Source organism: Galeopterus variegatus, unplaced genomic scaffold, assembly GCF_000696425.1.
Source record: "Galeopterus variegatus unplaced genomic scaffold, G_variegatus-3.0.2 Scaffold4484, whole genome shotgun sequence".
NCBI classification, from domain to species: Eukaryota; Metazoa; Chordata; class Mammalia; order Dermoptera; family Cynocephalidae; genus Galeopterus; species Galeopterus variegatus.
This window is the reverse complement of record NW_007730595.1, coordinates 18,159-37,099: the sequence shown is the minus strand read 5'-3', so window position 1 is coordinate 37,099 and position 18,941 is coordinate 18,159. Positions and strand designations below refer to the sequence as shown.

Below are 18,941 nucleotides of genomic sequence, written 5' to 3'. Positions count from 1 at the left end.
TACCTTAGGGATTGGTAGTGTTCAAACACTGACATCTTCAATATTCTGAAAATAAAAGAAAATGTAACATAAAAGTGAAAGTGATAGGAACACTGTCATTGATTTTTATAATGAGAGGTCCAGAGACTAAATATCTTTTCCAGACTTTTCTGTTTTATCTTGCAATTACTCTGCATTATTATTGATATATATTAGCAACTTCTGGAATTTCTCACCCATTCTTGAGGATTGTTTTTAATAAATGTGGGTACATAGGCTATTTCATTGATTAAAAATTGAACATTGCTGAGCATATCGTTCAAGTCAGAGGGTTGTCATTCTTAACAGACCTACACCAATTTACTTAGAAATCTGACTATCTTGTGGTTTCTTTATAACTTTAGACATTTTTTCTTTGACTCCAAACCTAAGTTTCTAAATTTGCAAAAAGTGTAATGTGGCATTTTCTAGCTCAGTGCCAGGGATCCTTTTGTTCTTGAATTGTTTCTCTGGCAACAACTTATTCTGCTCTTTTCATGCCCATGCCTTGCCTAATTGTCTAATCTGCTCATAACAATCTTTCCTGTTTATGTATACTCCTTTTGCTGTCTCTTAGTCATTGACTTTTTCCCAGGAATTCATCTGTCCTTTTACTTAGTTATTTCTTTTGTAAAATTTTCCTTTCAGTTTTAATTTGCACTGTACTACTCTATGGTTCTCTTCTTTATTTCCCCTGTTTGAAGCCATCTGCTGCCATTAAACAAAACATGCTTTCTGTATTGTAAAACTAAGCATTTTGATGCTGCTGGATTTATATTCTGTAACAACCTTAGTTTATGAGCATTCAGTTTTTTAAAAAAAACTCCAGTGACTAGCACTTAATGATTATGTTAATTAGCATTCTTAGCTTAGAAAGTATGCATAGATGCAGAGTTTTATGCTATATTTTACTGATACTTATATTTAATATTGCATAGTGACATTGATATATTATCACTTTTGCCTATCTCTTTCCCTGCTTGTTATGCAGACCTCTCCTGCTGAATAATTTGTCACACCAATCCTAAGTAAATAGATAAATTATTTATTAGGGTTTTAAAATTTAATAAATAATAATTAACATGACACCATTTTATTCAAGTAAGAATTCATGAGTTTTCCAGAGACATTAATTTATAACTGAGAACCTCAATATTAAGAGCACATGAGGTCATGGCTATCTGGGACACCATTAAGTGACAGTATCACTAGTCACAGGTTGTTGCAAATTGTTTGTGCAAGCTGAATAGCACTGCAAAGCACAGGCAGTGTAAAACAATCGTTTTCTTCATAGACATACAGAATGTATTCTTCTTTAACAGGAGAGCTTGCTATCACTTGAATAATGAGTTGACTGACAAACATATTGTGAAGAATAGGATGATTTTTTAACTATTTTCCTCCCCCTCTTCAGGGTAACTGGGTTTTTTTTGTTTGTTTTTTGTTTTTTTTTAATCATTGTAATCTGTTTCAGAGCTTGTATTCCATGATAATTGTGTGTGGAAAACAGTGAGTCTATTATCACCTAACTGTGCATAACAGTAAAATTTGAAAACTTTTTTTTCTTGACAATTGTTGGTAGATCTGCTTCCTGGTTATACATAAAGTATTCTGTTACATGTACATTATTAAAATATTTTAGGAATGTCGGCTGTAATCTAGCATACTCTGGTACATTATTCATTTATCTTCCCAATATATTAAATTTTTTCAGGCACTGTGACTGAGGTTAATTATTTGATTTAATTTGAAATGCATTATCTTTTCCTTTTTTCATCTAAAAGCAGGATTTAATTGAGAAACAAAACGCAGCCAAAGGTACCTCATCTCCAAAATTGTTCTGAAGCCACATACACATAATAAATTGTGCTTGATGCTAAGAGAAATAAGTTTTAAGGTTGATTTTTCATCCTCAAGGACCACAATTTAATTGGGGAGTGAAGATGCACACTTAAACTGCATCTTGCTACAATAACTGATGTGTGATATATGTAGAATGACCTTATATATATTGTCTAAATTGAGGTACTTTTGAGAGTAAAGGGAAGTACTGTTCATAATAATCGTGAGACAAATATAAATCAGAATTGTCCCAGACAGACATGGGCATAGTGTCACCAGTGATTGGGTACAACAATGATTGGATGGAAATTCTGAGGAAGGAATGAGTATTGTAGGCTTCAGTGGTCAGGTAGGCTTCAGAGGTGACCTTAGTACTGAACAAGAGCAATCAGGAAGTCATTCTGGTGATTCTTGTCAGGATGGGATTTATAATGAATATATCCATTTAACTGAAAAAGAAATTTGGGTAGGGAAATGTTAGATACTTTTAAAAGTTCATGGAAAGACTTGTATTATCTTTTAATTCTATTTTTCCATAAGCTTTTTAAATTCGTAGAGATAGTTGGACTGAAAAGTTTGGATTTGTAAACTATGTGTTCTTAAGAGTTACTTAACCTCAGCATCCCAGCTTACTGTCTATAAAATGGAGACAGTAGTACCTATCTTATAGGATTGTATGATGATTAACTGTGTACCTCATGCAAAATTCTGTGCAGCACATATAAGTGATCAGTTAATGTTAGCTGTCTAGAACACAGTGAAAGAATTTTTGACTGTTGAGAGTGCTTGGCCATGTGCAGGATAGATTGAGCTGAGAGATGGGCAGCAGAGAGAATTTGAAAGAACTAGTAACTGGGTTAGGGGAGTTGAGAAAAAAGTGCAGGAATAATGATAACTGAGCTTTCAAGCATAAATGACTGGGAGGCCAGGAGAATTCAGCAGAAATAAATGTCAAGAAAAATACCTGTTATTTAGGAAGAAATTAATTTATTTTTATTTATTTTCATTTCATAAATATTTATTGAACATCAGCAAATGATACAGCATGGCACTTGATTTCATAAGAGACGTAAAGGAGGAATGAGATAGTCTCTGCCCTAAAGAAATTTATCATCTCCTTAGGGAGATAATACATAATCTCAATGGTATAAACATGAAGTCTTTTTCACTGTAGCTTTTTAAAAAAAATTATTACTATTATTACTTTTCTACATTCTAAGATGTTGCGGAGCAGTTGGGAGGGAGGGGGAGAGGGAAAGAGGGAGGGAAATATGGTGGGAGGATGTGGGGGCATGTTTGAGGCCCTTGGCACCCCCCTCATTCCAGCAGGGGAGACCAGGGGGATTCCAACAGCAGCTCAGTCCTTGCTTGGCTGGATGCAGATGTCAGGAGGGGTGTGGATAGAGCCCTCGGCCCCTCACCAACCTGACTTGAGAGCCCAGAGTGCTTCTGATGGAGGCTCCGTGGTCATCACTGGGCTTGGTGCCGAAGTCAGGGGGGCATGTCTGGGGCCCTTGGCCCCCCACTGCTTCAGCTTGGGAGCCCAGGACATTTCCTGTTGGTTCAGTGGTTGTTGCTGGGCTGGGTGCAGATGTCGGGGGGTGTGGCTGAGGCCCAAGGTCCTCCCCACTCCCTGGCTTGGGAGCCCAGGGGTCTTCCAGTCCTTCTAGGTTCTATAGGTGTGCTTTGGTGGTGTTAGACCTTTACTGGTTGATATCAGACTTTGTCTCTGATCTGTGGGTATTTTGTTTTTTCTTTCAGTTCTGTGTTGGATTATTTGCTGTTCCCACTGCTTAAACTCTGTGCTGGAAACAATCTGTTGTCCTTTGCTTACTTCTAAAATGGGGGAACTTCCTGTGGGGAACAGCACTTGAACCCTGTGGTTGAGCTGGATTGCTGCTTTGCTGCTGATTCTCTAGGGAAGGCTTTTTGTGCAACTCAGGTTTTAATTTTTGACCTTGTAAGCTCTGGGTCTTGTGAGGTCTGGTACACCTGGATTGTGTGGAAACTCTGGTCTGGGCCTAAGTATTTTCAGCAAACTGCACCCGCTGCCGTTCTGTATTCCTGACCAGTCTCCACTGAGTAGGCCTGTGCTGACTGGAGAGCAGATCAGCTGTCCGTGCTGTGCCCCAGTGTTCCCAGGTGGGCCATCTCCCCCGCCACCTGTACTCAAAACATTTCCCATGGGACAGGCCATGTGCTGGTCCCTTGCAATGACTCACTGGCCTCTGAGTGGCTCCTTGCTCCTTTGTGGGTCCACGGGAACAGTGTTAGTGGTCTTGCTGGTCTGGGAGCCACCAACGCCCTCTTCTTCCTTACCGCCTCTGAGCAACTTTATACAAAGGGCACAGCTGCAGCTTTAGCCAGCTCTTGTTCCATGAGCTGACCAGTTCCAACTCTGAAGCAGGTGGGGCTCAAAATGGTGGGAGCAGTCCTTTCTTTCTGTCATCATGGCTTTTCCTGCCTTCATGCATTCCATAGGTCTCTCCTCTTTCCCTTAGCTCTAGAAGGCCCAGCTTGGCTGTCATTGCTTTTTAGTAGGTGTAAATTGGTTGATTGTGGGAGAGAGTGACGCTGGGGACCATCTGTTCCTCCACGTTGACTGGAAGCCCTCTAAGTTCAATTTTAAACATATAAATTTTGAGGGGACAGCAGGCTATCCAATTAGAAATGGTCAGCTGGCGACTGGGGAAATGTAAGTGGTGCTCCATGGAGAATTAGTTTGGGAATATTTTAAATAGGTGGCATTTGAAGTCTTGGGAGTGGATGAGATCTCTCAAGGACAGAGTATTGGGCCAGTGGGAGGGGGAATATTGATGAGGGAATCCTTGGAAAAGCCCATATTTGGATTATAAAAGGTGGGGAAAAAACCCAAAATAAAAGAGAGGATCCAGAGGATCAAAGAAGCAGAAATAGTCTTCCCCTAAGTATGTTTACCAAACATTAGATTTGTGGGGCGGCGAGAGGTAATATGGGAAAGAAAATTTGTTCTGTGGTTAAATACTGCAGCTGTGTTAAACAGGTTAGACAAATTTGTTCACTGCAGGACTTCTCTGGGCTTTTAATATGTTAATATGCATGGCAAATCTACAAGAGGGGAATATATAAAGTAGTGGTTTACAGAATTTCTGATCACTGAACCCTTTTCTCCCCCAGACTACCTCATGGAGGTTAGTATTCTAGAAAATGCACTTTGGGAATTATAGAAACCTAATGAGGAAAGATTTTCAAGGAGGAAGGAGTTAAACTGTGTGGAATGTTGCAGAGAGACTAAGGAAGATGAGAAATGAAAAGGAGCATTTTGATGTTAAGAGTACAGTAGCCTGGCTTCAGTAGGCACAAATTTATAGGTAATTAAAGATAAAGAGTTAGCGGTGAGGAAATGCATATAGTGGATTTAAATCATTCCACCTCTATTAATTCAGGTATAAAGTGTGACTGATAGGAATGACTTAGTCATTACTGTTTATGTGTCTTATGTATATTGTTTTTATTAAACATAATAAAATTGTTATATTTCTAAATAATATGCCCTTTTTGTTCCATGCTAATCATGTAATATTAGTGCTGGAAGGGACTTTAGCAGTTATCTAGAACAATTCTTCTGAAGACCATTAGTTTCCTTTCCATAGGGTAAAGGCACACATTGAAATTATTTTCTTTTCTAACCATGGCATCATCTAAACCATTTTCTCCATGTTTTCTTAAAAGTATATGGGATCAGTAAGCCTTATTCAATTGTGTGTTTTTATGGTGTCCATCTTATATAAATTTTAGTTTAATATTAAAGACCATCTCTGCGTGCATTTTGCTCTTTCATACAACAACGATACAAGCATTTAATTCACAGTTATGCTGTAAAAGGGGGAAAGTTATTCTGACATCCTCTAACAATAGGTTTAAGTAGATTATTTTAATTACCGATATTTCAACATTTTTAAAGATACAATACTATGCCATAGGACTTGTGGCTGACTTATCATTACAAGTAAAATTTGTTTCCACATTTGATATATCATGCCCAACAAATTTGAAAATTAGTAAACAAACTTGAATTTCAGTGACCCGTTTGTTAGCCTTACTCCCTGCTGAGGTAATGCCTTATAGCAAACCCAAAGTACTATAGAGTTAGCAACAGTGTTTTGATGATCTTTGTATCTTCTACAGCAACTAGCTTAGTGCCTTGCTTAACATACATTCACGTGTTCAGTCTTTTGAAGTATCAGCTGAGAGTAGAACAGTCTTAACCACTCTGGTATAGGCCTCCTTCCTCAGAGATTTTGGCATATGAAAGATTCTGAGAACTTTTGCAGTGAAGAAAGTTGTCTAAATTAATTTTTTTATTTTTAAGTTGTGGTAAAATACAGATATAAAATTTACCATCTTAACCATTTTAAAATGTGCAGTTCAGTGATTAAATACATTCATAATGTTTCGCAACCATCACTACTATCCATCTCCAGAACTCTTTTCATCTTGTAAAACTGAAACTTTACACCCATTAAATAATAACTCCCTGTCATCCCTCTCCCCGAGTCCCTGGAAACCATTGTTTGAAATTTTTAACCTATTTTCAAACTTATTTCACGGTAAATAAGAATCATTTTCCTCTTAACATCTACTTAAATTCCCTAGAAGTTCCATGGCTCAGAGAAATGCAGGATTAAATTTTTAATTAGCATGTAGCAGATTAATTATGAAGTATTTCATCTCAACAGTTGTGTGAATGCTAAGAGAAAAGCAAACCCTTCTGGAGTAGCTATTTGAATAAGACAGGAATCAAATACTTAGAAAGATCTGGAAAAGGAGTATGGAGGTGGTGTTTTGGGGCAGCATTGAAGTATGCTGGAACAAACCCTGAGCTAGGAGAGAGAAAACTTGTATTTATTGTGCTTTGCCGCTGACTAGCTAGCCTCTCAGGACCTCTCTTCTCTGGTCTATACCTTACCTATGAACTGAGGGAATTCTCAGTCTCCTTCCAGCTTTGAAAATTATTCTGTATTGAATGATTGAGGAATATTGTAAAAGGCATAGCATTTAAAGCAGTACTGAGAATTTGATAATAGCATAGGATAAGTAGGAGGGAAAGAATCTGGGAATTGACACTCACAGCCAAGGAGCAAACAGCTCAAAAGAATATCGTGGAAGGTTCAAATAATGGCAAAGCCAAGACACATTAAGTGTAAACATAAAACATTCATCCTGTGTAATACCTTGATTTATTGGAATAACTATAGATGATTAGAGAGTAGAGGAAGTATTATATAGTAGGTGCTGAAATATGGCCCATACTAGAATTATTCAATGGAAATAATATACACATATGTAAGGAAAACTTCTGCTATCTAGTTGGTATACAGTAAATCCCAGTTTCCTTTCCCATGATTTCTTAGCCAAAAACTTCCACCCTTGTGTTTTCACTAATGTAGGCAAAGGAAAGAGAATTATCATCTCCCCACAATACTTGGAAATATTTCATGAATATAGAAAAAAAAACCTTTTCCTAGTGTCCTCTTCATTGCTTTGCCTTTGCCAACTCCCTTTCTCCTATCTTTAGTTTAATACATTCAGTGTTTGGTTGACAGAAACAATTGTCCTGAACAGTTATGCTTAATTTAGTGAGCCATGAGTCCTGGAAATCCTCCTCAAAACAAAGGTTTCCCTGATACAAATCCAGTGCCTCAGAGAGGGTACTTTGATTTCAAATTTGTTATTTAGTTGATAGTATGTATAGGAAATTAGACTGCTGCCATTGCATATTGAAATCAGGTTAAAGCAGCTAGTTCGTACCCTATACGCTGGATTTGAAGGGACATCCTATAGCCAGGCTTTAAAGTGATACAGAACCATAATTTCAGAACCAGCATGTTTTATAAGTTTTAGGATTTGGAACTTAAAAAAATCATGATTTTAAGAATACTTGGCAAATATTCTCAAGAAAATGTAGTCTTCTGGATTTTTGTTTTATCAAAGTTTCTCAAATTTATTTTACAGTAAATGTACATTATAAAGTACTACAAGAGAGCATTATATACTCGTAGTTAGTGTTACATGATTTACTAAACTGATGATGGTTATGATGATGATGATAGATTGTGATAATAGCTAACTAATTAGGCATTTACTAAGTGCTGGGCACTAAATGCTTTTATAAATGTTAAGCTGCATACTTTGATCCTGAAATGTACTTACAAAAACCTAGATTTGTCTTTTTCTTCACTGGTGAGAAAAAAAAAAATCATCCAGCATAGAAAGCAAATAGATTAATTCACTCTTATTGTTCGTTCATCACTATAGCCCAGCAGCTTCTTGTTCATGTTCAGTGTTCAAAAAATATATTTTAATTAAATAAATGGTTGAATGGTTTATATCACACAGAAAGTATTAAATGTTGCTTTACAATGTAGTTCCTCACTTACATTTTAAAATGAGTTAAAAATGTTCTAAAAATTCACATTCCAAGCAAACAAGGAGATGGTGTAAAAGTTTTACTTGGGAACTTAAGCTAGAAAACTCTTTGACCTCTTAGGATAGGTAAGTGTTTCTACAATCAAAAGTAAGGAATTTCACTGAGTTTGCTACCCATAAGAATTTAATTTTTAATATATATTTGAATCTACTTCATTATAAGTGCTAAAAAAGAGTATAGAAAAAGATCCCATAGCTTCCATCCATTTAGCAAATCTCAGTATACCTTAATTTGCAACTCCATGCCTTAGTCCCTTGAATGCAAGTAAATTCATAGATAGTAATTCGGTTATATTTTCTTGTAGATTAAAATTTGTTTTCACGGGTGCCTTTTATAGTTTCTTTACAAATAATCATTGCTGGGGAATGGAAATGCTTTCTTGGCTTCCCCAAATCTATCTGGAAATTCTTTTCATACTTTTTTTTTCAAATATTTGGTTTCATTATTTCATCTGGGCTGATTAGGCTCAGGGGGATTTATTTATACCATCCCCTGTCAAACATGTATAAGCTAGAGTGTGTGAATTGTGGTGGGAGGTGCTCAGCACAGTGCATTCCAGGCAGAAGGAAAAACCTGTGTAAAAAACCTGTACTTTGAGGAAAGTAAGAACTTGGCAGTTTTGAGGAACTGAAAGAAGCTACCTTTTGTTGGAGCATGATGAAGACAAGAGTGGTCGAGATGATGTTAGAAAATAAGCAGGGCCATACAGACCATGGTAAGGAACTTTGTGGGTCTGCCTTTAGCAGAGTGGTAAAGTAGGTAGGTACTGTGTTGTCAATGTACTTAGGTTCAAACCTTAGTTACTTGCTAACTAAGGCCGCTAAATTCATTCCCACAGCTCTAAAGTGGGATTAGTAATTTCTGCTTCAGAGATGGGATAGGTGGAGTAACTAAGTGCAGTACCTAAAATATAGTAAGGCACTCAATAAATGGCAAGCTGCTATTTTTACTTTTTATTCACTGTACCATACCCTACTCTGGAATCTAAGACCCACAGGTGCTTCCTTTTCATTATTTTAAAAATTCACTCAGCAAATATTTATTGAGAACTTAGAATTTTATATCCTAGCTACCCCTCCCTCCTATAGTTATCTGTACATCTCTCATAGCTTCAAGGTTATGAAATCCTCAAGGGATTTCATATTGAATATTTTGTAATACAGGCACCAAGAATAGTGTCTGTTTCAGAAAATGTTTGAATACATGAATGTGTATAAATGAAAGTTTATAAAATATACAGTTACCATAGTTTTAACACCGCAATTGTTTGGATAATTCCTATTTTAAAACAATCTGTCAATCTATGTAGAAAAACGAGCACATTTCTCTTCTCCCTCAATCTTTGTTTCTTTCGGAAACAAGAGTCTATGGGAAATCCCATACACTCTTCATCCAGTTTTTCCTAATGGTAATATCTTATGTAACCACAGCGCAGTATCACAACAGGAAATTGCCATTGATAAAGTCCACAGACCTTATTCAGATTTGTCTAGTTTTACATGCACTTACATCTGTGCATATTTAGTTCTGTGCAGTTTTATCACGTGTAGATTCTTGTGCCCATCACCACAGTCAAGATACAGAACAACTCTGAGTTCCAGTCAAGATGGTGGAATAGATGGTCTTGAGGGTCACTCTCTCCCACAAATCAACCAATTTACAACTATAAAAATGTAATATGAGCCAAGCTGGGGATGCTGGAGCTCAGGGGAAGAGGAAGAGAGACCTATGGAGTTCATGAAGGCAGGAGAAACCACGATGAGAGGAAGAAAAAACTGCTCAGAGTGTTTCGGGCCATGGCCGCTTCACTGCTAGAGCTGCTGAGTGCATGAAGCAGGAGCCGGCAGAAGCCGCAGCTGTGCCCTTCAGATAGAGTTACTTGGAGGCGGCAGGGAGAAGAGGACCTCAGTGGCCCCCAGGATAGCAAGACCACTATCAGGGTTCCCGTGGACCCACGCAGGAGCGAGGAGCCAGAACAGCTGAAAAAGGGGAGCCATTCAGAGGCTGGTGAGTCAACACAAGGGACCGGTGCACAGCCCATCCCATGGGAAGTGTTTGGAGCATGGGCGGTGAAGAGACAGGCCCACCAGGGGAATACTGGGACACAGCAAGGACAGCTGATCAGCCCAGGATCACTCAGAGGAGACTAGTTGGGAATGCAGAATTGCATGGGGTGCAGTTTGATGAAAAAACTCTCGTATAACTTCGTATAATGTATGCTATACGAAGTTATTACGGTGGCACACTGGAGAGTGCACCGCTTTGGGAGTGCGGCGGCACTCCCGCCGAGGGTTCGGATCCCATGTGGTGACCGGTTCCCGCTCACTGGCTGAGCCTTCCCTAGGGAAACAGCAGCAAAGCAGCAATTTAGCTCAATCACACAGCTCAAGTACTGGTTCCCACAGGAAGTTCCTCCATGTTAGAAGTAAGCAAAGGACAAAATTGAGTTCCAACCCAGGCACACCACCAATGTCTTGGGGCCTGCCAGGGAACATGAGGCATAGAACCACAGACAGGACCCCTGCTCACAACCACTCACACCGCCAGTGCCTCGGGGCATACCTAGGAACCCGAGGCTTGGAGCCGGGGACTGGACCCCACTCTAACATCCAGGCATACTGCCAGAGCCTTGGGGCCCACCTGGAGACCCAAGGCATGGAGAAGGGTATTGGACCCCCCTCCCACAACCAGGCACACGATGCCAGTGCCTTGGGCCTGCCTGGGGACCCAAGTCATGAAGAATGGGATCAGACCCCCCCCCCCTCCCTCCAGTGCCTTGGGACCAGACACTCCCCATAACCAGGCACACTGCCAGCACCAAGGAGCATGCCAAAAACATCACCTCCATGTGGGTGGCCCACCACAGCCACCACAATAACCATGGCTGCTGAGAAAGCAGCTAGGTGCCACAACCACCAAACAGATGGTCTGCCAGCCATAGGAGTGCATTGACACAAGGAGAGTCACCAGCAGAGATAAAGAAAAGAAGATGTCTCTCTCCACAAAACCCATTTCAGAGTGACAGAAGCATCTGCTCTATGATAATATTGGGGGACCTGATCGCACCCCTTAGCATTGGAAACATCATCTAGGCAACAAATCAACAGAATAACAATTATTCTTTGGAAGGAGAAAAGAAATCTAGGGTAATTAGAGAGGGGGTGTGGGGAGAGATCGGACAAGGGGCATAAAGAATAATTATGATTTGTGACAATATATTGCTAGTAATATTGATTTGATCAACATATCTCAATATTGAACCCCAAAAATATGTATAATCAATTTTGATTTAATAAAAACTAAGAAAAATAAATAAAAATTAATAAAAAAAAAAGATGCAGAACAGTTCCATCACAAGGATCACTCACGCTACCCTTTTATAGGCACAGCAACTCCTCTTCCTTCCCCCTTTTCTAACACCTGGCCACTACTAATTTGTTCTCCATCTCTATGATTTTGTCATTTCAGGTGTATTATATAAGCAGAATCATAAATTACATAACCTTTTGGGACTGGCTTTTTACACTCAGCATAATTCCCTTGAGATAAATTGAAGACTTTAAAAAGTGATTTGCAAAGAGGGTCCAACACCTTTCCCACTGGTCACTTGCTTATTATTGCTGTTTAGCAAAAAGATCAGGAATGGAGCACTACAAAGGCAAAGATGCTTCTGCTGGTATTTCTCCCCTAAGGCAAACATGTAAATTATAGTACCACAATAGTCATTTTACTCTTAAGAGATTCTCAGAGGAGAAGTGGGAATTCTTTTTCTGATTAACATGTTGGTCTGTTGATGGAAAATAGTCATATTTTGTTTTAAAGTGTATGGCCGATCTCCGTAATTGTTATCTCCAAAGACCATACCCGTCAGTTCCATCTTTCATTCTCCCTCTTTTCTTCCCCCTCACTTTTCGTCCTGACCAATTAAAAAGAAATTATTGTGTTAATCAGGTTCTAGATAAGACTTCTCCAAATTGATATAAACTAACAAATAGAAATAGCAGCTTGACTGAAACAGTTTTTTGTTTTTGTTTTTTTGTGTTTTTCCGTGTCCGGCAACGGATCGCAACCCTCAGTGTCGCCCCCATACTGGACCGGGACGGGCAACGGGATCACAACCCTCGGTGTTGCCCCCACGCCTCGCTCAGCCAGTGAGCGGGAACCGGTCTGTATGTGGGATCCGAACCCTCGGCGGGAGCGCCTCCGCGCTTCCCAAGCAGCGCACTAGCACAGTGCGCCACCGGGCCGGCCCCTGAAACAGTTTTTAAGCTTGAAATTACATGCACAAAGAGTTCTTGTTTCCATTGGCCTTACAGGAAATGATAATGGTAGTTATACCTTGCTAATAGTCTAGTTTTGATTTGTTTTCCCTCATAAGTAATTACAAAATATATATTCATTTGTGTTATCTAAATACCATTCCCTGGGAATTTTATTACATAATAGGAATTCCATCTCATACCAGGTCATCCAGAGCCCTGATTAACAGTTTTCATTTTAGGCAAGTATGTGCACAAAGTGTATTACAGTAAGCTGTAAATAATAAGAGTCTTGTTTTTAACCCATTGTCGATGTTTCAGGTATCCCACTACCCCACAAGCAGAGGGTTTTTTAAAAGATATTTTATAGATCGACTCAGCTTGGCTCCAAAGATAGAAAAGCATCCTTCATTAATAAATATTTAAATAATAAATTCATAATATTCTAAAGGAAACTAGTTCCCATTTATACACATTGCCATATTAATAACCCAGTCTTTGTCTTCATTTGAAAACTAGGATCAATATATATGTTAATAAGGTAACTCAGAATTAATTTTACTTTTCAAAATGCCTCACTAGGAGATAGCATTTATGTTAACGGTGGCATGTTGCCGACAATGAGGATCCAGGGCCCAAAAAATTAAACATTGAGGTGTTCACATGTTTGAACTATCCAGATGTCCACAGCACTACCAAGAAATGATTGTTATCCATTACCATTCTACCTACTGCACTGGCCATTTGATACAATGCCCAGAATGCTGAAGCCTGGATTTGAGTCTTAGCTCTGACCTTTCTAGTCTGCACTTCCACTGACATCTTGAAACTGAAAAAAACTGAAATATCAGTGAACAAATATCGGTTGAATACCTACCATGTGCCAGGCACTGTTCCAGGCATTGGAAGTGTTTCAGGCAATGGGTTACTTTACTCAGCAACTTGATGTTGTGGGTTTATTGCTACTAGTTTAAATTTTGTATATAAGCTTCTTTCCTGAAGCAGTCTTTAACTGTTCATTTGTAAGACTTGATAAGTTCTTAGATTTATGTACTTATAGACTTACTCTTGTGTTGTCATATTCTCCCCCTTCCCCACCCAGAAGGGTGATTAGGTTTCCTCTGAGTAGATTTTAAAATCTTATCCTGCTTTTTGTTCTCATTTTATAGCCCGAAGCCACTTTCATACTCTACCATGAGTTACAAACGCAAGCATTTTCTGGGTAGACAGGTATCCTAAGTGTATGAAGCAGGCAGGTGTGAGGAAGGAAGGATGAACAGGGTCTGTTCAAACTGAAAGCTCGTGCCCACCTATAGACATTAAAGAATTGTTTTTTAAACCTGTGTCAAACACATCTAAAGGCCAAAAGTTTCCAACATTCTGAACATCTAGACAAACTGTTTAGACCTTTGATTTTTGAAGTATGAAAGTGCAATATCAGTTTATTGATGACAGTGATGCGTGTCAGTTTTAAAATAGGAAATGCTAAGAACTTTGCCACATGAACCCAGTTACATTTACAGATTGGTGTGTGTGTATGTTGTATATTATTGTTTTGCTTTTGTTTTGTACTTGTGAGAGAAACTTAACAGGGAGACTGAGAATTCCATAGATGACTCTTTAAGCCAAACTTCTAGATTAGAAGGTCTTAACTTAGGTTCAGTGAGTAGTCTTCAGAAGACCCATAAATGTCTTATAACTTCATTTTAAAATGTTGTATTTATTTATTCCTATGCTTAGTTTAAAAAAAAAATTAATAGACTTGATTTTTTAGAGCAGTTTGAGTTTCACAGCAAAATTGGGAGGGAAGGTACAGAGATTTCCCACGTACCCTGTCCCCACCAGAGTGGTACATTTGTTACCATTGTTATGCCCAGCTTTTTATTTTTATATTCTCAAGGGGAACATCTGCTTAAGAAAATCTTCATTTAAATTGCTTCGAAATTCCTTCTTGACATAGTACTTGATAGCTTTAACAATGTTTTATATTAATAGTTTATTAGGAATATTCTGAAATGATTAAGGAGTACTCTTTGAAATAGTCTTATATTATTCTATTTTAAAAGTAATACTGTGTAAAAGAAAATACAGAAATATACAAAGAAGAAAGTAAAGACCAGCTTTAATGCAGGAATAACTGCTATTAATATTTGATACATATCCTTCTAGAATTTGGTTTATAATATATATGTATGAGATATATGCACCCATGCTATTGAGAAATAAACATCTCTGTTTTGCATTTTAGGTTTTTAGCTGTCAGAAGCACTTTTACTTAATTCAAAGTTGTAAATTTACAAGCTGCTCTACCAGTGAGGCAAGAGACCAAGTTCTTATAATAAAACATTTTGGCAGCAAGAGAGTCCTGATTTCTTTACATGGAATGACAAGGAAAACAAAAAAGAAGTTGTCATTTAAGATAGAAAATACAGTATAGTTAGATTTACTCTTACTTTACACCTTTCATTAACCTTATCAGTAAACAGGTTATCTGTTTAGCAATCCACGAATATTCTATATTTTCTAGCCTCACATAGCACAGTGAAGGGATTTATAACATAATAGCTAAATAAACAAAATGTTTCTAGATCCAAGTAATTTAGTTCATAGTTTCTATTTTATCAAAAGCTTCTTTCCTTTCTAAAGGGAGCCTCACGTTTTTTGTTTTATAGTTTTCTTTCTTAATGTGTTAGCCCAGGCCATCATAACAAAATACTGTAGACTGGGTGGCTTAAATAACAGAAATGTATTCCTCACAGTTCTGTAGGCTGGAAGTCCAAGATGAGGGTGCCAGCATGGTTGAGTTCTGGTGAAGGTGCTCTTCCTGGCTGTCTTCTTGCTGTGTCCTCACATGGAAGGGAGAGAAAGAGAACACTCACGCTCTTCCTCTCTCTGTTATTAGGCCATGGTCCTGTGGATTAGAGCCCCACTCATGGCCTCACTTAACCTTAATTACCTCCTAAAGACCCTGTCTCCAGATACAATCACTCTGGGTGTTAGGGCTTTAACATAGGGATGGGGGGGTGGGGTGGGGACACAGATCAGACTGTTGAGCAACTAGGTGTGTGTGCTTTTGTTTCCAAAATACTGTTTTATAGCCAGCTTTCTCTCAATTTATCATGGCATCTTTCCATGTCAAATCATATAGATCTCATGTTATTTAACAGCTGTATGGATTCCTGTAGTAAGAGTGTACTATCATTTATTTTTCCATTGCTGTATTGATGAACATCAGGGAAAATCAAAAATTCTTTGGTGTCACCTTTACGGATTCTAAAGACTAAATCTTTCTTCTGTTACTTTTAAATATTATAACTTGAATAAAAGCATAATGGAAATTAGTTTTAAACTTAAAAGATGATTCCAAAAATAGTATGTGCACATCATTCCCATAACTCTTAGGAGGCTTGAATTTAATGATATTTTTTTCTGGTTAAACTAACACATGTGGCTGAACCATTATGAAGGACATCATTTCTTGGGCATTGGTTACTGAAGGGCCTTATGCAGTAGTTTGAAGCCATTAAAAGATTCCATATAAGTTTAGAGCATGAAATTTATTAATATTCATACATAAAGAGATAGCCATGTATATTAACATATGAGAACTAAACTTCACATTGTGCTGCATAGATGTTAGGTTTCTTGCTTAAAGAGTCGCTGATTACTTATTTGTTATAGGAAACAAAGTGGTGCTTTTTCACAGTTGAATCATTGTTACAAACTACTGTTTGAACTTGTTCAAAAGAAACTCACAAAGTTTCTGGATTATATTACTTTTTACAGTAGTGTGATCTCATCAGATCTATTCCTGTATTAAGTTCTTCAGTCTAATTTCATTCAAATTAGAAAAGGCAGCAAGAAATTCTTACTGGATATATTGAAAGAGCATTTTACCCAGAATATGGATTTTTTTTTCTTTTATCTTTCTAAAAACTTTTTATTGAGATGGAATCAAATTCCACTCCACCTAATATGAAATCCAGTTGCATTTCATTGAATGCAGAATTGTTTGTGTGTGTGCATTTTTCTAGAGGAGATGTTTTACTACTTTCAACACATTTTCAAAGTGGTGAGGCACTGGGAGTGGCATTGGTCATGGTGGTGGTGAAAATACTAAATTTATTCATTATAAATTCTGGTGTCTTAAAGGTTTTCTGGTATTTTTAATAAGAAAAAAATTGATAAGAAGAGAGCTGGGGTAACCTGGGACCTGGCACAATTCAAACTGGTACAATGACATTCTTTCTTCTTCTAGCTAAGCTAGTCCCAGGGCTCAGCTCTGCACCACATCCAACTTTAGTAAGATCTTCTTTACTTTCTTAACAGAGGTCTGGAGCTATAGAAAACCATGTTTGTATTTCTGTGACTTATGGGGAAATTGGTAGATATGGTGGTTTTTAAAACTAACATGAAGTTAATTATGGCAGCTAAAAATTAAAAAGTGAGCATTTTGGAGAATATGTTAAGGATGGTATAAGCAAATATACAGTGACTTGGAAATGTGAATCCAGTGGATCTCAAACATTTTAATTCTATTATCCCCCTTAGAGTTTTCACTGATGGTGAATTTATTTCCTTTGAGACATATGCTCCACCCCACATCCCCAAGAAAATAAATTATTGTGCAGTTGGGATTAAAGTAGCAACTATTATTGATTCCTCCATTAACCATGATAAAATTCTTTAAAATTATAGTTTCTGGTTAATTTTTTGGTTTGAATAATTTTTGTATGATAAAAAGTTGTATATAATTTGTTTTCTCTTTTTTTTAAGAAGTAGAGTATCAGTTTTTTTGTTTGTTTGTTTTTTCCTGTTTAATGAGATCTGCAGGGTTAACATTTGTATTGGTTTTTCAAGAGAAAATGTGTTTTCTTTAGTAATACTGATAACCTACTGTGTTAGTCCATTTCTGTTGCTTATAACAGAATATCTGAAACTGGATAATTTATGAAGAAATGAAATTTATTTCTTAAGGTTTTGGGGGCTGAAAAGTCCATGGTCCAAGGACATATCTGATGAGGGCCTTCTTCTGGGTGGGAACTTCCTACAGGGTCCTGAGGTGACAGAGGGTTTCACAAGAATGACATGAGCAAGAGCTCTCCTGTATGCTCCTCTATAAAGCTACCAGTCCGCACCCATCATTACTCATTACTCCGTGAATGGATTAACCCATTCATGAGGGCACAGTCCTCACGACCAATTACCTTTCAAAGGGCCCACCTTTCAAATGTCATAATCAGAATTCCCACTCTATTAACACTGTGTTAACAATGGAGATCAAGTTTCCAACACTTGAACTTTTGGGAGACACATTTGACCCATAGTACCTACAAAAGTTCAATTCTGAACATTGTTCGAGTAGTTAAATTTAAAATCATGATAAATTTTGTTTTTCCTTTGTTCATATATTATGGCAAGTATATCTGCCACACACACACACATATATCTTAAATAAGAGGAAATAAAATCAAACTAAATTCTTTCTTTTGTTAAAAGAAAGCTTTATAGAATTTAAGTAAATAAAAACCACAAAATGGCATTAGTAATAATTTAGAGTATGATTGAAGTGAAAAGCCTATGAGGTTTTTTTACTTTAAAAACATTAAGATTTATATTAAAAGGTCATTGTCTTCTTTCAGATCAATTTGCGTCTCATCTTGGTAAGCGGAAAAACAAAAGAGTTCCTGTTTTCTCCTAACGATTCTGCTTCTGACATTGCAAAGCATGTGTATGACAATTGGCCAATGGGTAAGTGGTGTTTTTCTCTTGAGGATGAATGATTTTTATGCCTTGCCTTGTTCACAAACATTTTGAAAAAGTTATAAATATCTAAAATATAAAAACAATTACTTGAGGATATAAGGATCAGGCTTAAAGGGGATTATTGTATGTATCCTTCCCTAGACTTTGCTCCTCAGCTATCTCCTTCCAAGGTGGTAAAGGAGCCCAGTACCGCAGTCCCAGTTTTTGTCTTAGAAAAAAAATTTTTTTTTTTTGTCTTTTTCCGTGTCCGGCAACGGATCACAACCCTCAGTGTCACCCCCGTACCGGACCAGGACCGGCAACGGGATTGCAACCCTTGGTGTTGCTCCCGCACCTCGCTCAGCCAGTGAGCGGGAACCGGTCTGTATGTGGGATCCGAACCCTCGGCGGGAGCACCACCACGCTCCCAAGCGGCGCACTATAGCAGTGCGCCACCGGGCCGGCCCCCAAAATTTTGTTTTAATGTAAGTGAAAAATATTTTTAAAAAAGAAAAACAAAATAGCTAATACACATATACTTTCATATCAATAAACATAATTATATCAGAACATAAAGTAAAAGGAAAGAAAAACTACTTTTAACAGAT

General features: G+C 37.8%; 1 protein-coding gene across 1 annotated transcript in view; it reads left to right on the top strand.

The window, feature by feature from the left end:
* The window catches only part of UBL3 (ubiquitin-like 3), a 69,076-nt gene that overhangs the window by 38,303 nt on the left and 11,832 nt on the right, over positions 1-18,941 (top strand). The window contains exon 2 of the mRNA XM_008587654.1: positions 18,231-18,339. Coding sequence (XP_008585876.1) covers positions 18,231-18,339 — 109 coding nt within the window. The remainder of the gene's footprint in view (positions 1-18,230; positions 18,340-18,941) is intronic.